This window comes from Euleptes europaea, chromosome 8 (assembly GCF_029931775.1).
Source record: "Euleptes europaea isolate rEulEur1 chromosome 8, rEulEur1.hap1, whole genome shotgun sequence".
Taxonomy (NCBI): Eukaryota; Metazoa; Chordata; class Lepidosauria; order Squamata; family Sphaerodactylidae; genus Euleptes; species Euleptes europaea.
Genome location: NC_079319.1, coordinates 56,338,968 through 56,362,138, shown reverse-complemented (window position 1 = coordinate 56,362,138; position 23,171 = coordinate 56,338,968). Strand labels below are relative to the sequence as shown.

Below are 23,171 nucleotides of genomic sequence, written 5' to 3'. Positions count from 1 at the left end.
AAAATCTCTTTCAACTCACTGTAGTGTGCCTGTGTAATTTATACCTACGATACATTAAAAAATAGCTTTATTAAGACAAAGAACGTAAATACTACTTAACCTCAGCCACTATTTCCTCTGTCCTACAAAACACAGCCCCTATTACAGTTTTCATCTTTGTACAACATGCTTGGAGATCTGCATCTTAGAAGTTAGAAGATTGACATTGAAGTGGGAGATCCTCCGACACATTCAAATTGATCCAAATTGCAGTGTGGAGCAAACCTTGCGGAACAGGACTTTTCTGTCTCTGCTCTCCTGCTGCTGAGCAGTGGACTCCCCCCCACCCCGGCAACATTCTGCTTCTGGTGTTAGGGTACCCTCATAAGCAGCAAGGGGGCTAAATGGAAGTCTCTAGTGGGAATAGGAATCAGAAACAAATTCCCCCCTCCTCCATCAATGGAAGTGTCATTACAATGCTGAAACTGCACCTTTTGATTAAACCCAATGTTTCTCTAAGCCAGTTCTTGCCTCAACACAGTTTGTAAACTGGTTTGGGAAATGAGGAGGAAGGTACGGTTGCCAACCTCTATGTGGGACCTGGAGATTTCTCTGAATTACAACTGAGCTCCAGATGACAGAGATCAGTTCCCCTAGAGAAATGGCTGTTTTCGAAGGGTGGACCCTAAAGCATTAAAATGTAAAATGTAATGCCTACTAAGAAAATGTGAACCGTTTGTTAATTTGGAAGTTAAGGTGTTAACATGTTTAGCGTAATCTTAACATGCTATTTATAGCAGCTTAAAAGCTCCATATGTAATGTCAACATTAAACTTGCTCTTGTACATAATTCATGAGGCGAAAGTCAAGGTTAAACAGATCATTACACCAAAGCAGCAGGATATTAAGCAGTAAATAACAAATTTTAATTTCTTTAATAAGTACAGCAATAATGAAGTCATTTAACTTTTATAAGTGATTTTATGGTATGGCCTTATTTAAGGAACTGTTAGAATAAACAGTAGTAAAATAACTTTAAAAGGCAAAAGTTTGCAAAAAGTTCTGGACTAAAATGCTGCAATACTGGAACACACACACACACATAGTGAAGACTATGTTTGAACGTTCAGAGCTCATTTGATCTGAATATATATAACATATCCCTTAGTGTTGTGGGTTGTTGTTGTTTTTTGTTTCTATAGATATTTTGATTACTTTACCAATTTAGAAGCATCACATTTGTTACACATTACAGATGCTAAGGTATGTTTACAGATGGTATTAATAGGTAAAACAATACTACTGTTTTATATGCGTTTTCATCTTACAAAAAGGGATTTTTCTTTTCTATACTTCTGAGTTACTCATATTATAAATTAGTATCATTGTGACTATATGTAATAATAAAGTGGCTGCCCCCCATACAAATCATGGAATTGGAATAATGAGGAGGAGGAGGGGGGGTTTGGGGAGGGACTTCAATGCCACAAAGTCCAATTGCCAAAGTGGCCATTTTCTTCAGGTGAACTGATCTCTATCGGCTGGAGATCAGTTGTAATAGCAGAAGATCTCCAGCTACTACCTGGAGGTTGGCAACCCTAAACATGAATGTGCCTGATTCACATGATGAGCTACTGCACCCACTGATGCAACTTCAAACAGCTGCCTCATGGTGACTACTTTGTGTAAATTGGGCATTAGCAATGAATAACTTGTAAAATAAGCAGGGGACCCACAAGGACTTGCGGCGGCATCTCATTTTTTTCTTCCCCACTATTTACTCTTTCTTTTCCCTAAAAGCAACCATAGCCTCTCCCCTTTCCCTGCATCTTTCTTTCTTTCTTTCCCACCCACGAACTACCCCTTGGCTTCAGCTTTCCCTTCTTCTCTCCCTCGGCAGCTTCTACCTGGGGAAACTATGACTAACTTCTGTAATATTGGCCGTCAGGTCCAGTTGAGTGGTGCTGGTATGTGGCTCCTGATACATCGAAGGCCGTAGTCTACCTAGCACACATATTATTCCAAATTATTTACAAGAAATTATCTTTGTGCTAAATAATATAATATTTAAAAACGACCTCCCACTAAATCCAAACTAAGGGAATTTACAAACCAGAGAAATGTTTTTAACTTTAATACTGAAACCTTTTCTGTAGCTCTTAGAATCTCATGTATACATCCTTATTTTTTATCATTAGAATCAGTAGCCAAAACCATAAATACTGGGATAATTCTAGGATGTAATAAGGAATAATGGTTGTTTGTCAAAATATTTGTTTCACTTGGGTGTTCTCCCAGTGACCTCTCTTTTCTGCCCTATGTTTTAATTGCTTTATCTGTGTTTTTACACATGCATTTTAGTTTTGGTTTTAATTGGTTTTAATTTTTAATGCTGTGTTTTTCATTGTTAGATGCCTTGGTAGCCTTGATTGCACTGAAAGGCAGAAGATAAAACTTTATAAATAAATAATAAATGAATTATCCATCCATCATCTGCTTAATGGTGAGTTCTGACTCACAAAAGCTTATGCTGGATTAATGGTATTTAAGGTGCCACAGGACTCTTGTTTTTATTTTACCTGATATATTAGAAATTAATAGTAATATATTCCCAACTACATTAAGAAATGGCAAAAATCATTAGGATATGCTACTGATTCAAAAGTTTGGTAGTATCTTTTTTCTAAAAGTTCTTTTTTTTCTGTCTCAGCCTTATTCTGTCTCAGCATCAATGGCATTTGTCGCCAGTTAGAATTGCAAGAATTTATAGTAATTTAAGTGATAACAGTAGGTTCTGTAATAAATCAGGAGCATACTTCCTCCATATGTGGTGATGGCATTGCGACAGAGGGAAAGTTTTCTAGGATAAGCTAATAAGATTGTTGACAATAACGTTTCAATATAAGGCAAATGACATAATCCAATTTATTTATTTATTATATTACACTTTTACCCCGCCCTCCCCGGCCCAAAGGCCAGGCTCAAGGCAGCTCACAAATACAAAACAATACAATCAATAAAAACCCATAAAATATTATTTAAATACATGTAAAACAGCCCAAATTATTTAACAAACATTCAGTAAACAGGGAGTAATAGCGCTTAAATCACATAATAATGGTCTGCAGCATAACAGATGGAACTGACCTCCCCTAAACAGGGGGAAAGGCTCAATCGCGGGATGGGGAAAAGGACTAGGGAGGCCAGTATTTATAGGGAGAACTGTCGCTGGTCTCAACCATAAGCCCGGCAGAATAGCTCCGTCTTACAGGCCCTGCAGAATTCTTAGAGGTACTGCAGGGGCCTGATCTCATTCGGGAGACTATTCCACCAGGAAGGGGCCAGGGCAGAGAAAGGCCTGGCCCTGGTTGAGGCCAGCCGGACATTCCTTGGGCCGGGGGCCACCAGCAAGTTGTTATTCTGCAATCGTAGGTTTCTCTGGGGAACATACCAGGAGAGGTGGTCCTGAAGATACAAAGGTCCCAAGCCGTGTAAGGCTTTAGAGGTCATAACCAGCACCTTGAACCTGACCCGATCTTCCAGCTGGAGCCAGTGCAGTTGATGGAGTACTGGCGTAATATGAACTCACAGCGAAGTACCAGTAAGCAACCTTGCTGGAGCTCACAGCTGGAGTCTTCGAGTCAGTCTCAGGGGCAGCCCTACATAGAGCGAGTTGCAGTAGTCTAGCTTAAAGGTGACCATCGCATGGATCACCATGGCTAAGTCAGGGCGAGAGAGGTAAGGCACCAACTGCTGGACCCGGCAGAGATGGTAAAAAACCATTGCTCCATGATTGGATTGTCGTGGTGAGTGGTGAAACCACTCCCTTTCCTCTCACCGAAGAGGAGTGGTTTCATTTTCCTTTTTTAAAAAAATGACACTAAAATATCAATATTTCTCTAGAGTGTTGTAACAATAGGCTTAGTAGATTCTCTGAATTCCCAGCTTCCATTTTTAGAAAAAAGTACGTTTCTAGCCTCTTCCCTCATCGAGATATACCTTTTTCTTTACATGTTCATGAGAAGTGCAGACAACAGGCTATACCTTTTTCTTTACATGTTCATGAGAAAGTGCAGACGACAGGCTATACCTTTTTCTTTACATGTTCATGAGAGAAAGTGCAGACGACAAGCGAAGGCAATGGCAAACCACCCTATAAACAACATCTGCCTACTAAACGTTGGCATGTGACATCACCCCATGGGTCAGTAATGACCCAGTGTTGCACAGGGGACTCCCTGTACCTTTAGGATGCCATGATATCAAGGACTGCAAAAGAGTTACAAAAGGACTAAGACAAGAGGTAATCAGTTAAATAATCACCATGAGTTATGTTTCATTGCTCATTGTAAAAGTCTGCATATCTTGAAATGTAGTTTTGTTTCATGTAGTTATTTTATGGCTACTTGCTGTTTTCTTTTCTTTTTTTTCCTGTATGATGATATAAAAAATTAATTTTTTTTAAATTAATGGCATTTTCCACGATTTTTCCAATTTAGAGTCAACTCTGATGTATACTGTGTGGTTCTTCCTTGGAACTCCATCTCTTCTCTCTCTTTCATCACTTCATACTTGATGAGGATAGGCAGAGAGTCGGTATTAAACCAATTTTGTATTTCTGTAGTTAATCTGAGTAACTGCCGCTCGCAGCTGTCTTCAGAATGGATTATCAGAGCATTAATTACCCCAATTTAACTACCTGTGGAAATATCTTTATTATATTGAATCCAAGGAACTGATTTATTACATTTCTTTTCTAGCTGGTTATCAAATTATTGTAAAAATGCAATTCAAAGCTGTTAAACCCAACAGGAATTTTCCCAGTAATTTAAATATGATCTTGATTGCACCCTATGTTAGCTACAATTCCTAAATCTTAATTTGTGACAAGGGATTCTCCTGCAGAGCTCACTAACTCTGGCTACTGCATTAACTATTGTATAAATTCCTTGATTGCCACACTATTATTCCCTGAACATAACTGTTCAAACAATTAACAATTAAGAATTTCTACTTTCTTGATTTTAATGGCATGTAACAAGCCTCATGGACTTTTCAAACCTTGCAAAAGGGGGAGACAATATATACCATATATACTCGCGTATAAGCCGAGTTTTTCAGCCCAAAAAAAGGGCTGAAAAAGCCGGCCTCAGCTTATACGCGGGTCAATACGGTAGAGGGGGGGGGGGAACTTACCGCCGTCATCGCTGCCAGGCCCGCGCACCTTTCCCCAGCCGGCAGCGGCCTTCCTGGGCGGGCAAGAGGCCCCTCAAGGCCACGCCGCCGCTGCTTCGGGCCGAAGCGGCCCGAAGCGGCCTGGGGGGGGTCCGCCTGCAGGCGCAGGAAGGCCGCGCCGCCGCAGCCACCGATTCGCTGCATCTCCCGGTGAGTAGGGGGTTCAGGGGCTCTTCCCCCTCCCCCCCTTGGATGGCACTGGGGTCGGGGTGGGTCGGGAGGGCCCGGGAGGCTGGCGGGAGGGCGACCTGGGGCAGGGGCGAGATCATCCCTGCGCTCTAAAATGGCAGCCGCCATTTTAGAGCGCAGCATTACCGGTAGAGGGAATTTCTTATTGACCCTCCGCTTATACGCGGGTCAATAAGAAATTCCCTTTTCTGGCCTCAAATTTGGGGGGGGGTCGGCTTATACTCGGGTCGGCTTATACCCGAGTATATACAGTATGCTACAGGCTGCATCTTGCCCTGATACTTCTCTCCCAAAGGTCAGATTATGAAGGTATAAAGGAAAGAGTTCGGAGACCATGGGCTACATGACGTTGATGCCTGATTTAAAACTTTTCAAACATTAAGTGCTGCACAATAGCGAAATATTCATATTTCTTAGAATATGTATGCATTTAAACTGGTGCAGCTCCTTATCAGATCCATAGATTATACTAGGTGCAATCCATAGATTATACTATCTGCAGTAAACCAATAAAGACAACCTACGTTGCCCAACCTTTGGGGCAAGTGTGCCACAAGTCAAATACACCATAACGCTACTACATACACTCACAGTACATACATGCATCCCTCCCTTCCACCTCTGAGTTGTTTTAACTTAATCTATACTTTGTAGATTTATTACACTACCTTCAAAATAAGAAATTTGGTTCAGTACTCAGGTGTATACACACACTTGCTAACAACCGGACAAAAGTTCACTAGCTACAGTAGAACAGAAATGTATATATTAAGAGCAATTCTATTAATTCCTATTTATGCAAGTTTTTCCTGAAATCCAACTCTCCATTTCTTTTCCTCTTTTTTAGGAATTCGCAGTCTAATTCTAATTCTAATCTAATCAATTTTGATCAAAGAGAAATTCAAAGAGAAGAGGGCCAGGAAGAGAGGTTCCTGCAAAATCTAATTATTTCACTCTATAGATGCTCAGAGGCAGACAGTATCTTCCCAAATCTTCCGGTTCCCCTGCCAAAGCATCACTCAAGAGAAATCAAAGAGAAATACCTCTTTTAAAAGAGAAAGACTAGGAACATAAATAAATAAATGGATATATATTTGAAGTGAATTTCAGAAAAAGAAATTTCCCTATAACAAGATGACTAAAAACTGGAATTGCTGAAAAAAAGGTTCTACTTATTATACACATTGAAAATTCTAACCAGGATAAAATCAATCCTAAGAAATCTGGTTGGAAAACATATGCAGAATGCCTGAACCACTATAGGCTATCATGCTGTAAACTATGATAAACCTTCTACTTTTCCAAAGGAAAATTCTGACAGCAAGCTGTTTCTTTCTTCCAGGAGACAGAACATGTTTTGTTAAATATTTTAATGCTAACAAAATATTCTGGTTTAAAATCTGTTAAGCAAAAAAAGAGAAAAGAAGTCAGTTTAAACCAATGAAACTTCAACAACACATAAACAGCAGATGCTTTGCATGATTCTATTAATTTCTTTAAAAAAACTATTCTGTTGTGCCAAGTCCATTAACAATGGTAAGAATAAGATCATCACCTTAATATGGAGTCTTTAAAAGCCTCTTTAAAGAAAAAACCCTGGGGAAGGTGAGAAGGAAATGCCTTTTTCCATGGAAGATTTTGTTCATTAGGATACTGAAGAGAATAATTTGAAGTACGCTGGGATCAACATCTTCCAGGTTAACAAAAAGGAAAAAAAGGCAGCAAATAAATGTGCATATTAAAGTTTAATGAAATGTCTAGGTATGTGAACCTCCTAATGTAGTAATAAGCATTAACAAACAGCAAGGAAGTTCTATTTCTATGGCTGGTTAAGCACTATTTAAGTTGTCCCTATCCTGCACAGTTGCCATCTCATTAGCAAGTATTATAGACCAAAAGCACTGGAACGCATGCACTGCTTCCAACAAGGAAAATCCCAGCTGGTTGCTTGGATGTAATATGAGGTTTGAAGGGTGTGAGGGAGGTAAGCTACATGCGAGGCAAGCTACTCCTTCTATCAGATATTCAAAGACTAAATCAACATAACTGCGGATTAATAGCAAATAGCTTGATTTGTGTTAACTGGTAAAGTGGACGGAAGAATCATGTTTGTTAATACTGTAAGTATGGCAGGGGTGTCGAACTCAATTGTTACAAGGGCCGGATATGACATAAATGTCACTTTGTCGGGCCGGGCCATGCCTCGCCAGCCCAGACTGAGAGTGGGGGAGGGTGACTACCTCGGCTGCTTCACGGGCCAGGTAAGAGCTCCTCAAAGGGCCAGATCCAGCCCTCGGGCCTTATGTTCGACACCCCTGAAGTACAGTTTCTGAATGCATGCATAGGTCTTCAACCTTTCCACACTCAGGACCAGCAGCAAGCACATGACAAGAAGAGAGAGAGAAATGTGGATGGATGGGAAACTAGAAATATGGCTTCATCACAGGGTTGCCAACTTCCAGGTCTAGTTGAACTAAATACCTATGCTGAGTAAGTCTAGTAACTATATAACCAACAGCACGCGGCTCATAAGAAAGAAGTCAACTTTTACTGACTGTCACACATAGTACAATAAAGAAAACTTATAACGGACTATATTAAATACAGAAAATAAGAATCAAAGTTTCCCCGTGGGGTTATAATATCACCAAAGTCTGGAGAATGTCCTGCTGACCGGGTTGCATCACTCTTAATATCAGTCCTTTAGTTGTAGAAACGAAAAAGTGGTAAGCAGTTCAAGGATTCCTCATAACGTAACAGTAAGGCTACCGCCATCCAGTGTGGAGAGGAAACAATAATCCTGGAAATCAGGCTGCCGCCGTCCAGTGTAGAAAGGAAACAAAAATGGCGACAATTCCGTTCGCCATTTTTGTTTCCTTTCTACACTGGACGGCGGCAGCCTGATTTCCAGGATTATTGTTTCCTCTCCACACTGGACGGCGGTAGCCTTACTGTTACGTTATGAGGAATCCTTGAACTGCTTACCACTTTTTCGTTTCTACAACTAAAGGACTGATATTAAGGGTGACGCAACCCGGTCAGCAAGTAACTTCCAGGTCTAGCCTGGAGTTCTCCCAGAATTACAACTAATCTCCTAACTACAAAAATCCATTCAACTTGGAGATAATGGCTGCTTTGGAGTGTGGAATCCATGGTATTATACCCCACTGATGTCTGTTATCAGGAACCCCCTTCCCAGATGTGTGCTGTCTGCTCTGACACTATCTTGGCTAAATTTGCCTTGGCAGCCATTTTAGGAGCTAGCAATGTCATGCTTTGGAGAAGGTGAGGTCAAGGCTCTCTTCAGGCTCTGCTAACAAGTGGCCCAAACTTGGCCAGCAGACTGATGGGACGTCTGCATGCCTACCTACTGCCACGGAGGCTTGTAAAGCCAGGTACCCACCTAGATCTAAATGCAATTTCTTCAGCAAGGACAAGTCTTCCTGATAGGGTTGCCAGCTCTGGGTTGGGAAATACCTGGAGATATTTTGGGGTGGAGTCTAAGTAGGGTGTGGTTTGGAGAGGGGAAGGACTTCAATGCCAGAGTCCAATTGTCAAAGCGGCCATTTTCCTCCAGGTGAACTGATTTCTATCGCCTGGAGATCAGGTGTAATAGGAGGAGATCTCCAGCCACCACTTGGAGGTTGGCAACCCTACTTCCTGAGTATAAAATCTTACTATCAAGCAGCCAGGTTGGCTTGATTACTTCTACTGACCTTGCCTGAATGACTCCTAGCAATGGGCCCCAGCCATAGGTGAAGCCTTCACTCCGCCAGCCCTTTAGTCCACCCTGCCTTGATGCAATCACCTGTTATTACCTTCCTGGGAAGCCCCCCCACCCCCAACTCAATTAGAGCCAGGAACTCCCTAGATTCTCATCCTGGATTAACTGGACTTTATATTTCTTTGATATCCATTTGTGCTGGCTCCTACACTATTGCTGTTCTGCCAACTAAAATTGTTCAGTCTCATCCCTCTGCTGGCTCATATGTTGCCAATTCCAATCTTCTCTCCTGGGAACAGCTTCTTACTATATCCTTGGAAATTTCTGAAGTTCTGCCTAAAGGTCTCCTACACAGAATCTGTGGATCATATAAACAGACAACGTATTCTATCCAGTTCAGCAGACTGAGGATAGGTAACCTATTTCTCTGTTCTCTCTTTAAAAACTCTCCTTTGCTCTTCTTTAAATTCCCCTCTCCCCTACTTCTTCTCGTGGCCATACCCTAGTACAGAATTCTCACTCGGCCAGAGGCTTGGCTCTTTTTCACTTTCTCTCCTCTCATGCAACTCTTTATATGCACACCCTACTGGACACAAGTGTTTCACTGTTCTTATGCTTGAGTACCTTTTCAATTCCTCTGCATCTATCATTGTCTCAGTGAATTCTAAACCCTGCTTTGGAAAAGGTCTGGTTGTTTCATGGTTACTGGTAGATTTATTAGAAGGACTTGGAATTTGTTTGCACACTGTTAAGTATCCCTAAATTACATGTTTTGCTCCCTCCACCCCCATTGGCAAGTGTGTCAGTTTTCCAAGCCAGTCAGGCTGTGGAAGAGGGAATGGGTTTCCCCTTGACACTGAACTTAATTCCCTCAAATTGGTAATGGTTCTGGGTGACTGTGCCAAACCTGAGTTAGAGAGTCCATACATGCCTAACGATATATGCAAAAGGGAACATATGAGGCAACAAGTCCCTCCTCAAACTTCTCCCTCCCCAGGATCCACTCCCAAATCTCCAAGAATTTCCCAACACAGAGCTGGCAACCCTACTTCACCAACATCCAGGTAAGAATCATGGGCAGCAGGACAAAGAGTGCCGAGTATAGGACTCACAAGTCAAATCAAGTACCAGAAGGTGTACTATAATGAAAACAATCCAAGAATCAGAATCATGGAGGAATCCCTCCATCACTGAGTAACCTCACTTTGTCATTCTCAGTATGCATGCAAAAAGAGACTCAAACCATGGCATGCTTGCCTTCTGAGCATCAGAAGTTTCCAAAAAACCAGTGAAAAATGGCAGCTCTATAGAGCTGGCCAACACAGCAGGAATGGATCCACTACCCACTTGAGATTCCTGCTCCCAAAACTGAAGGAAAGGTTATGTAATGCAGCTCATGAATGTTCAAGGCCTCTAGTGTGTGTTAAGTGCAGTCGTCACTTCCGACTCATGGCGATCCTATGAATCAATGGGGGTTATCGCGTTATGTATTCCCAGCGATGAATTAAGAGTTTGAAAATGTTATTAAAAACATCGCTTTAAAAGGGTTTTTGGATACCACTGCTAAAAAATGGTTGGAAGACATCTTCACAGCTAAAGGGGCCAAACAAAGTGCGAACAGTATTTTTTATAACATTTTCAAACTCTTAATACATCACTTGGAATACATAATGTGGTAACCCTCCATGTCCTCCAAAATGACCTATCTTTGACAGCCTTGCTCAGATCTTGCAAATGGAAGGTGTTGCTTCCTTTATTGAGTCAATCCATCTCTTGTTGGGTCTTCCTCTTTTCCTGCTGCCTCTAGAGATGTGTTGAAATCAACGTACATGTATGAGATGTCCCAACTCCCTACCTGTTATCACCTGCTCATGAGCAGAGCACAGGTCTTATGTAGGTGAGATCCATATCGATTGTTTGAAAAAGCAGCATTACCAATCACAGGGACAGAGCCTACACTCTTTTTACACATTCTTTTTACACATACATTCTTTTTACACATGCTCATGAGCTGGAATTATACATATTGCCCATTCCCCCCCTAAGGTGTGTTGATTTCAATGTATGTACTATCATCTACAGTATGCTTACTAAACCAGAGTGAAAATGTTTTGAAGTCATTTACTTGAAACAAAACTCATCCTCTTTTAAACAGAGAATGTAATTGGAAATAATCACCAGTCTTAAAGTAAGTACACTCTTGTTCACAAATTATGTAAATTGGGAAACCTGGCAGCTGTCCTAAGGATACCAACTTGGGAGTAAGTTACATTAAAATAAATGGGATTTTCTTTCACATAATCACGTGCCGGATCTAGGTGTTTTAATTTAAAAAGAATATCCTTGAAGCCTACTGGACTAACTTGCTCAGATGAAATTACTGCAAAGTATCTTGTTTTTAGATAAGAGTTATGTGAACTTTTGATGTTATTAAATACACTTTTAAATATCGAGTACTTGTTAAATAATTCATCAAACCAAATTCCATCTGGGGATAGCTTGTGGGAAAGAACTCTCATACCTGGGCTCCATGCTGATGGCCACCATTACCATACGGAACTAACTAACAAGACTAAAGGTAATGGATTACTTATAGAATGCTTTAACTTAAGCAGATGGATGCTGTGACCATGGGCAGAAAAGATCTGGCCACTATGCAGCACACCCTCTTTACATCTTATTGGATTACTGCAATGCAGTAATTTCAAGGGGCTGCCCTCGAACAGTGTTGTAAAACTGAACAGATACAGAATGCTGCAGCCAGGATGTTGATAGGAGTGGTTTGTAGGAACTATATCACTCCAGTCTTGGCCCAACTACAATAGATTCCAATTTGTTTCCAGGCACAATTCAAGGTGGTGGTGTTGAACTTTAAAGCCCTATATGTTCCTCAGTGGAACATTCTTCCTTGGAAGGTGGTAAGCTCTCCTTCCCCGAAGGTTTTTAAGAAGAGGTTAGATGGCCATCTGTCAGCAATGCTGATTCTATGACCTTAAGCAGATGATGAGAGGGAGGCATCTTGGCCATCTTCTGGCATGGAGTAGGGATCACTGGGTGTGTGGGGGGAGGTAGTTGTGAATTTCCTGCATTGTGCAGGGGTTGGACTAGATGACCCTGGTGGTCCCTTCCAACTCTATGATTCTATGGCTTGGTACCTGAAGGACTCCCTTATGAACCTATGTAACTGCTACAGTCTTCTTCTGAGACCCTGCTTTGGGTGCCCCGACCTTCGGAGATGAGGTGGGTAGCAACCTGGGAGAGAGCCTTCTTGGTTGTGGCCCCAGAACTCTGGAACTCTTTCCCCAGAGAGACTCACTTGTCCCCTTCTTTTACTGTCCTATGCCAGCAGGTGAAGACTTTTGTTTCATCTGGCATTCTTTCTGTGATCCCTCCTTCCTGCTGTTTTTATGTGTATATTGTAGCTTGGTTTTAAATGTTTTAATGATGTGTTTTATTTTGGTTTAATGGTTTTTAAAAACATGTTTTTATTATGTTTTTAATCTGTTAGCCGCCTTGGTGGCTCTGATGAGGGCAGAAAGCCAGGGTATAAATGTTATAAATAAATAAGACGAGAACCATTGAGAATTAAATATCTGAAGAAAGCAGCAAAGACGGGAAAAGAAGACTGATGCTTTAGAGATCTACAATGCTAACCTAAGCAGTGTTACTTCCTTCTAAGTCCACTGACTTCAGCGGATTTACAAGAGCATAACTCTGCTTAAGAGAATATTGTAAATGGCTGAGGGGGAATGACTAAGTTAGGAAACTACAGATAAGAAATAGTCTGCTGGTCTGTACGTTTAAACAAACTTTCAAATATAACATTCTGTTTATTTTCACAAATTTCCCTAAAGAAATTCCACAGATTTCAGGAAGGTTATTAAGGTTGTCAGTGCAATCGGGGGGAGGAATGGGCAAAGGGAGCCGACTTGACACCGACGCCAGCGTATCTCCAGGATCTCTGAGATACGAGATACGCAGTCACAGAACCCCAGTGCTGCTGTGCTGCCTTCGGGCATCAGTGCATCTCTGCAGCGGTTGCACGCCAGCACAACTGAGAAACACGCCGTTGTGCCGGTGAGGTTGTGGGTGGTTTGTGAGGTATGGCTGGAGCTAATTGGCTTCTTAAGCCCTTTCAGCCTGGGAACCACCACCACCCCTCCCGGACATAGGCACAAAGTTGCACCTAGGTACTCATTGAATGGAAAAAAAAACACTTCCAAAGCCATGCCCGAGTCCCCATGCAGCTCAGGATGCCGGCTACAGGCGTGACCAATCACCCCTGCAGTGGGTGGACTCGATGTCTTCAGATGGCAGCGAAGTGGGGGCAGCTGGGAATGGGGAGAGTCCGGGAGTCAGAGGCAAGCAGCATCTTCCAGAGCTAGGTGTCGTGGCCACTGGTGCCCTGGGTGACACGGGGGACTCAACCCCTTGCCTGGACCCCAGGCACAGAGCTCATTCTAAGACAGATGTGCCTTAGTATCTTGAAGGTTACCTTGGCTCCATCATTGTTTTATGAACAGAATCTGGTTTAGATAAAGGTTGCCTTTTCTTAAAGGTTCACAAAGCTGTTCATCTTCTCCAGTTTAGCTGAAGATCATATTCTGATAAGTCATTTACCTCTGAAAGGAAGTTGTACAACTTTCTACTGGTATGCAATTATCATTCACATTCTACCTCTGTTGACAGCATTCATCAGATCTACATGAAGCCACTTGGACCATAAATGGGTGGCTGGAATTAGTAAGAGGAATCTTAAACCAGATAAGAGAGAGAGATGATGACCAAGTGATAAGCAGTAGACTGGTTGGCTGGGGTGAAATGCCTGTTTAGGATGGGAGTACGCTCTGCCTGAATGATTAGGTTTATATCTTGGGGATGCTCTCAGGGCCAAAGTACACGATACATGTGACATGACACATTTGATGTATTTTGGCCCTCAGGCACAGCTTTGGTTCTGGAATCCCAGTCAGCAGCTGTGGTTTGGAGTACCTTTTCAGATTTAGCTAACGTTAGCTGCATGCCCCATTGAAATACAGGCACGTGCAGAGTCTTCCTAAGCAGGTTTACTCAGAATCCTATTCAGGTCTATTTCATGGGGCGTACTCCTAGACCATATATGCAGGGTTGATTTTGATGCTTGCTCAAAGCTGGTTTTTAAAATCCGCCCTTTAAAATGACTATTCAGTCTCGACGCAAGAGGAGAAATTCCACCACCCCCCTCACACACACGCCTGCCCCTTCGTTCCTTTGTTTGCATAGCCATTAGCATTGGTCGTTCGCATAGCTAAGCCAAGGCTGTGATTCTTCATGTGACTGCTTTGATGCAGTGGCGGGGCAAATACAAAAGGTCACGTTAAAGGGGCTCCTAAGAAATGCGAAGCAGGTACGCAGTGACGGCTGGAATGATGGTCAGCATGAAGAAATTAAAAAAAATATATGCAGGGCACTTCAGCCTGGAACCTGCTGCTAATTACCAAGCATAAATGGCCTTAGAAAAGTATTCTTAGGATGCATAGTTAGCCACTTTCAACAAAGCATCACACTCCTAGCACTTCCAAGGGTCTATGTATGTGTATGTCTGTCCTAAGCTAACAGCATCACGAGGATGGTTTCCCACTAGCTAAGCTGTTCAGGAGAGGAAGATTACCCCCCCTTCTCTCCCCAAGCACCTGAAAATCAGCTTTAAAAGGCAATGGAAGATCTGTGACCACTAGCTTGTCTAGTTTGATCCTAACACAGTGTACCAGTAACTGGGGGAGGGGAAGGGAGAAGAAACAGAGTGCTGCTGATGGAGGGAGAGAAGCAAGAGCTAATCATCAGAGCAATGCTTAACCAGGGCAATGCTAACGAGAGAATGAGGTGGGAAGCAGGAGTTCTTCTACGGTTTTGATTAAATTTCAAGCTGGAGGAGGCTGTAACATCTTCCCTTGTATTAAACGGCAAAGATTACGAGCAGTTGAGGTTCATATTCTGAGCCAAGGAATTATGAACTTTGGTGGCATTATTCATTTATATTTTATACCTAAGGAGAACATGCATTTCTTATAATCATCGCTCTCACTCCATGCTGTTAAAGCCCCTGCACTAACAAAGCTTCTGTATTTCTGACATTTTCCTATCTTTTATTTTCCTACAAACATGAATATGACTGGCTGCTTATTGGTGTTTACTGATAGTCACATTTGTTCTGTTTTCCCTTTGCTAAGAGGAGACTTTTCACCTCTCAGAATCACATACCTTGCATAAAGACTAGCTGTTCTTACATTAAGAGGCTCCAATAAGAAACAAGCAAAAAAGTGGCTTAGACAGACAGGCAAGCCATGGAAAGACAGTCCAATAATTCTTGTCACCACAAGTATAAAACGTAATAGCCCCAATTTGAAACAGTGCTGTAAGAGATAATCAGTTCCCAGCTCAGTTGGAGTTTTGTTCTGTTAACAGAAGCGAATCCACAGAGCAGAAGTGAACAAAGTATCAACAAACTGTGTCCTTTGTTGTTTGAGATAATGAACAAAAAGACCATACTTTATAAGGGTTATCTGAATAAGAAGGAAGCATGGGCGACCTAAATTTCTTGGTTTTTTTAAAGGGGGTGTTTTCTTAAGGTCACTCTAGAGATAGTAAAATATTTTCATGCTGATTTGAGCTAGATGTCTCAGCTACTTGAGTCAGGCTACAAAGCAAAGTGCAGGGACTCACTAAATTTCTAAGTACAAAACCAGCAGAAAGTTGTGTGTGTAAAGTGCCTTCAAGTCGCAGCAGACTTATGGCGACCCCTTTTTGGGGTTTTCATGGCAAGAGACTAACAAAGGACACATCTGTTAATCCACCACATATTTCTTCATCATTATTTCATGTGTTCCAGGACTCTACACATAATAATCACGGGGAGCCAGTCAAACTCAGCGTAAACTCTAACGTTGCAATCCTATGCAGAGATATTCGAGTCTAAATCCATTGCAATTGTGTTTAGTAGAAGAAGAAGAGTTGGTTTTTATATGACGACTTTCTCTACCACTTAAGAATCAAAATGGCTTACATTAACCTTCCTTCCCCTCCCCACAACAGACACCCTGTGAGGTAGGTGGGGCTGAGAGAGGTCTAAGAGAACTGTGACTAGCCCAAGGTCACCCAGCTGGCTTCATGTGTAGGAGTGGGGAAACCAACCTGGTTCACCAGATTAGCGTCTTCCACTAAAGCGGAGGAGCAGGGAATCAAACCCGGCTCTCCAGATTAGAGTCCACAGCTCCAAACCACTGCTCTTAACCACTACATCACGCTAGACTAACTCTGTATGGGATTGTAGTATAAAAGTCAGAAAAAATGTAGAAGCGAAAAGAGTTACAGATGCTACTCTTCGAGGAAACTAATGATTTTATGAAAGAACAAACTTTAAAGATTCTATGAAGCAACCAATAATGATCAATGACAGAAAATAGTTACTTGAGCTGGCCACTGTTGTAAAAGTGGCAGCCTTTCTATTCTAAGCAATGCAGTAATTTTACTTGAGTGATCTAAGAATTTCATCATAGCATTTAGCTTTTTAAAGAGTGTGCGTATTAGAAACATAAATGTTTAGCTTTCCAATTCCAAATTAAAACTAATCCCAAAATGGCAATAACTTGTGTTGTCCACAGATGAAATAATGAAAATATAAGCAGATGGGACACATCTGTTAATCGTAAACACCGTTTCTCCAAAGTCACTGAATTTATTTTTGTAGTATGCTTATACTGAAACTTAGCTAATGAGAACATTTAATTAACAAGGCATACAATCTAGCCAATGACCTTTTTAAAAAAAGTACTTGTGACAACAGGAGGAGAAGCAGGTATTGTATAGGGATGCATTACAGGCATGATTTCCTTATTTCACTTTAACCTAAGGTGAAATTGGCTCAGAGACAATTTGTCTTCACATTACCTGATGTGCCTATAATCAAATCTCCTGATTCATTGTTCATCTAAAAAAGGGTCAGGCTCAGGAGAAGTCTGAAAGTCATTACATAGGGTATCTTATACTGAGATTATTCTTTTTTCTTTCATGCAAAGCAATGACTGAGTGGCTACAATTGCCTGAAAATTCAATAAATCAGTCAGCTGATTCAAAAATTTATTTTTTATCTTTTGTGTTAATATATTTTTCTTGATGCAGGAAAACCCAGATTATTAATATCCATGGTGTTAGAACTGTACTCCCCTGGGTTAATGACTTTCAAATCTGGTAAATAACGACTACCATGAAGGTTCTTTCGACATAACCTAATCACCATGGTTTATGTATATATCCTGGAACAAAGCCTTAAAGAATAGGTGCACTTATCTGAATACAACAAAAAATAGGAAGAAAAAACCCCCAAACTATTTCAAGCTCTTAAAAACAATTTATTATGTTGCACAGCTTTTTGCTAGAAGCAAATTCTCACACTGTTTTTAAAAATTGTTTTCTACTGATATGCCTTCTTCTCTAATAAGGGGATTATGAAATAATAATGCCAGAGTCAGATGGGTGCTGGGTAGGGGTTCTCCCATACCAACTGATGCTTTCTCAACTGTACTACATTGGAATAAAGGATGTTAAATGCTGCTTGCTCAATCATCAAACATCTGCTTTATACAACTTCGAAGAATGCATTGTTACTTCACACCAGTAGTGGGTGAATCCCAGAGCAGCAAAAGGAATACTATCTGGGAAGCCCCCTCTCATGATTTATGTGGGCTTTTACTTAGTGCAATATGAGGGGAAGATTTAAGGCCTTTATAAATATTGTATCGTTATGCTCGTCTCAAATGGATAGTGCTGCAAGTCTTAATAAAGACTATTCATATCAGTTGGATTTGAAGTGTTTTGCTTTGTTTCCTTTATCCCATGTGTCATGGTGTCACAGTCTAGCCATGCACCATCTTTTGGACCTTCAGTCATGCATACAATAACATCAGTATAGCAGCCCATTTGCATCCTAGCGATGCAGCAATGGCATTTAAGCCTTTTTTGCAAAGGAGGGGTGAGAGAAATACTTTATGAAGTCAACACCATGCTAGTCATGCATTGTGGCTCTTCTCCAAACTTCACACAAGCAGTGTGGCTTTAATTTGCTAAAGGCAAATTAAAAGGAAAAGGAAAAGGCTGATCATTTGCCCACCCTTCCTGTGAGTCCTGACCAAGCCTTTGGAGTTCAGGCTGTACACGTCTACACATTTCACAATTTGGTATTTCAAGTCCATATTGCCTTCCTGAGCACCTTTCAGCCCTTTTTCAGATCATTATGGCTGGCTCACTTCCTTCTTCTCTGACAACACTTCTACTTTGCTCCTTGGAAATTTCATGTTCAGACCCATCAGCTTTTTGTCTCTTTTCCTTAACATCCTCCCCATACATTACCTTGGCAACTCTTGTCTTGGGCACTCCTCTCTTCACCAAGAGCTGCTGTGAGGATACCTGACCACTTCACCTCTTTCAGCACTGAAAAGTCTATCTTCCCCAAGTTCCACCTTTTGTTCCTGTGATTTGCGGTTGATCAATTCACTGGCTATGTCAAAACCATTGTTCCTGTATTCTGTTCAATGTCTAGACTCTACAACACCTGCATTAATCGCATCCATATTTTTAATTCTCGATACTTACTCCAGTCTCCCTACAAAGTATTCACCCTACCCATCCCTTGACCTAGCACATTCCATCTACTGAATGCTTCTATTCATTCTCTTAAGCAGATGAGTGCCTCTAGAGAAAAGAGTCAGCTGATTTCCTCCCATATAATTGTATCCTTTCTGTGCCTGAAATCTACCTAGTTAAGCAACACTATTCACAGCAACTAAGCACCTCTTGTCCACCTTTGATATCCTTATTACTCTTCCTCCTCAGTACCACCCAATTTTCGTTCTTCCCTTTGCTTCCAAACATCGTGAACATGCTGCCTATTCCCACTGTTTCAAATCTCCCTCCTCCAGCTCCACTCTTGACCCCCTTGTGCCCTTCAGTGATAATTTCCTCACAGCCAAATCTACAGGTCACTACTCTATCTCATCTTCTTTAACCTTTCTTCTCCCTTTGATACCACCATGCAATCTATTCTCCTTTACTCTCTTGATGGATTAGGTTTCCAGGATTGTTCTCATCCTGCTTAATTGCTCATTCAATGTTCCATAGGGGGAACGTTTTCCCTTTACTTTTTTTTCTCAGCCAGCGTCACCTAGGTATCTGTACCTGGCCCTCTTCTTTTTTTCTATCTCTATGCAGAGCCTTTGGGTGACCTCATAAAATTCCATGGCTTTCAAACTGCTGATAATACACCAACTGGGTGGCCTTGGGCAAGTCACACTCTCAGCTCCACCTACCACACAGTGTATCTGTTGTAGGGAGGGGAAGGGAAGGTGATTTGAGTCTCCCTTAAGTGGTAGAGGAAGTCGGCATATAAAAACCAGCTCTTCTTCTTCTTCCTTGTCTCAGATAGTAGATTGAAAGATATATGATGCACACACTTGTCGTCTTGTATTTGGTAGATTGCTACATGAAAACATGAACACATGAAGCTGCCTTATACTGAATCAGACCCCTGGTCCATCAAGGTCAGTATTGTCTACTCAGACCGGCAGCGGCTCTCCAGGGTTTCAGGCAGAGGTCTTTCACATCACCTACTTGCCGGAGATTGAACCAGGGACCTTCTGCATGCCAAGCAGATGCTCTACCACTGAGCTACAGCCCCTCCCCTATCTTATGTGCACTGATAGCACTCCATAAGCAAAGAAACTTTAGAGAGCCAGAATCCACTGTTAAATAACACACACCACCGTACTTTTCCCACTATGAAGATTCATGCTGTCATAACCTGGAATGGTACATCTCAAATATGATATGTTTTTAAAGATCCAACAGCAACACCTAAAAAGAATTAGCAAGATTAATATTAATGACATTGTCTTTAATAATTCATACTCAAATGGACATGAATGCATGAAAATAAACCATACAGGAAGATGTGCTGTGCTTGTTTCACAGCAGAAGTTCTCACTGCCTCTGCATGTACACACAGTCCTCAATTGAATCCAAAACCTATTAGTCATGCCATGTTCAACAGTCTCATTTGGGAGAAAATAAAGAAAAACATTACCTGCAACCACAGTCTATTGCCTTGAACTGTCCTGCCGTTGGCGGTGCATTGGAAAGTAGCAAACTGACCAGCGTTGACTTCTACACTTTTAATACGCAGGAAATGAGGTGTGCTGGCTGATGGAAATAAAAGGGGAAAGAGAGAGAGAAGAACATTATTCATCATTCGCCTTTCTGACTGACCTATCTGTTTTTTTAAAATAACTGGGAGTTTTAAACATTTTCTGATTATGTTGGAACAAAAAAAAATTCTGTGTGAAATGTATTTTAAAATACCTGACTCTAATTGTGCCTAGCATTATAAGCTGTTTTACACGACCATGGTTCCTGTTTTACAAGAATGCAGGACGTAACAAAAGAAAAAGGTGCTAATGTATTGTTCCTACTAAGCAGATAATCTTAGCTTACTAATCTTTTTATAAAACAGTTTCTATGTTTATATAGATTATACTGAAATCTAATTGACGTTTTGAATAAAGCTACGGCGGATATTTATACCAGTTACTAGACAAGAGCAGAAAGTTGTCAAGACAACTATTTTTAAGTTAGGTACTTTATTTTTTTCATTTTTATTTTTTTGGACTGCCTATTAAGCTACAGTTCTAGCACAACATTTCCAACTACAAAAAAACTTACATTCTTTTACAACAGGTGAGAAGGAAATTGAATTTAAAATGGATTCAACAACTGTTGCAGACTGACAATCATTTCCTCAGCTAATAGAATACCTGAATAGCAGCGTAATCTACAATGCTCTCAGCCAGAACTATTGCAAAAGCATTTTTAAGCATTTGATATCTTCATGGATGTAACATTGTAAATGTCAAACACTCTATTTAGAACTCGAATCAGGCACTCTGCTAAACAGCAGTAAACAATGTGTACATGTCCACTCTGCCATGGAAGCCTGCTGGATGACCCTGGACCGGTCACATACTTTTAACCCAACAAGGTTGTTGTGACTTGTGAGGATAAAACGCAGGAGAAGAGGATGATGTAAGTAAGTCACTTTGGGTCTCCAACAGGGAGAAATGTGTAATATAAACAAAGTAAATAAATAAATATAGTTAAGGGGCAGGGTACACTTAGGAACTTACCCTTTTTCACACAACGCATAGTTAAATTGTGGGACTCCCTGCCCCAAAATGGGGTGATGGCTGCCAACTTGGAAGGCTTTAAGAGGGGAGTGGACATGTTCATGGAGGAAAAGGGCATTCATGGCTACTAGTTAAAATGGATACTAGTCATGCTGCATACCTATTCTCTCCAGGATCAGAGGAGCATGCCTATTATCTTAGGTGCTGTGGAACACAGGCAGAATGGTGCTGCTGCAGTCATCTTGTTTGGGGGCTTCCTAGAAGCACCTGGTTGGCAACTGTGTGAACAGACTGCTGGACTTGATGGGCCTTGGTCTGATCCAGCAGGGCTTTTCTGATGTTCTTACCCAGAGCTCCATGAGTACTCTGATGTACATACAGAACTCTGAGAAGGTTTCCTGCTCACATTAGTTTATTTAACAATTTCAGATGTGCATTTTTTCCTTTCACGACAATGAAGTGTGAACTGTTGAGTGTGCTGAAGGTCAGTCAACACACCATTGCTGCAATGCATACAGGTAGCCCCTGTATCAGGAATCTAATATTTGAAGTTGTTATACAAAGAGAGACATATCACATGGCTACAGTCTTCCTGTTTGCCAAGGGAATGAGGTTGCTCTAGCCTATTCGGTACATAGCATAGTGGTAGAAGACGTGTTTTGTATGCATGAACTCCCAGGTTCAATATCTAGCACACATGTGTGCGTGTGAGTGTATAATCTATATACTAATAGCGAAGTAGGCAAAACCTCAGAACACCTATATCTGGTGACTGGAGCTGTGAACAGACAAGACAGATCTTTCTACAAACCTAAAAAAACCCCTAGGTTTTCAGAGAAATGTGAAATCTAAAAAAATACATGGTTTTTTTTATAAAAACCCAAAATTATGAAATGAGCACCTGTATCTTTGAGAAACGGATTTCCTTAGTGGACACTCTGAGGCAACCACAGTTTTCCAGCATTCGTTTCTGCGAGTGAAAGGCAGAGGGAGGGGCAGGGTGTTTCCCAGGCTGTTTTGGCTAGGGCTGTCGATTCGGTTCGTCCCGAACCGAAAAACAGCCAAATTTCCCCTGATTCGGCGGTTTTTAGTTCGGATGGAACCAAACCAAAAAAGCGGGAAAACGGGGAGCCGAATTCAGTAAATTCGGCAAATTCGGGGTTCAGCGCAGCAGCATAACCGTCAGTTAGTAAGCAGCATTCTCCTGCAGCAAATCGGTGGCCAAGCTGGGTCTTCTTCTGGCCAATCAGTTTGAGCGATTGAGTGCATGAGCCCAGCTGCTGCGCGGCCCGAGAAAAGAAAGAGAAAGTATCTGTTTGTGTGTGAGAGAGAAATCCCCGTGGGGGGTGCTTGTGCACATTCGCTCCTTTTCGTGGCTGCAGGGGGCGCATTTTTGGGGGTAGAGACCCCAAACTTTCAGCGGAGCTTCAAAGGACGCTTCTTGTGAGACCCCCCAAGTTTTGTAAACATTGGGTCAGGGGGTTCCGAGATAGGGGGCCCGAAAGGGGTCCTCCCTTTAATGTGCATTTTTATTCCATTTAAAGCACACATTCGCTCCTTTCCGTGGCTGCAGGGCGCGCATTTTTGGGGGTAGAGACCCCAAACTTTCAGCGGAGCTTCAAAGGACGCTTCTTGTGAGACCCCCCAAGTTTTGTAAACATTGGGTCAGGGGGTCCCGAGATATGGGGCCCGAAAGGGGTCCTCCCCTTAATGTGCATTTTTATTCCATTTAAAGCACACATTCGCTCCTTTCCGTGGCTGCAGGGTGCGCATTTTTGGGGGTAGAGACCCCAAACTTTCAGCGGAGCTTCAAAGGACGCTTCTTGTGAGACCCC

The 23,171-nt window shown here is 41.7% G+C and overlaps 1 protein-coding gene across 6 annotated transcripts in view; it reads right to left on the bottom strand.

Annotated features, from left to right (window-relative positions):
• The window catches only part of PTPRM (protein tyrosine phosphatase receptor type M), a 546,095-nt gene that overhangs the window by 331,969 nt on the left and 190,955 nt on the right, over nucleotides 1–23,171 (bottom strand). For all 6 annotated transcript variants that reach the window (XM_056854227.1, XM_056854228.1, XM_056854229.1 and 3 more), the window contains one exon: nucleotides 20,241–20,356. In XM_056854227.1, the coding sequence (XP_056710205.1) occupies nucleotides 20,241–20,356 (116 nt within the window). The remainder of the gene's footprint in view (nucleotides 1–20,240; nucleotides 20,357–23,171) is intronic.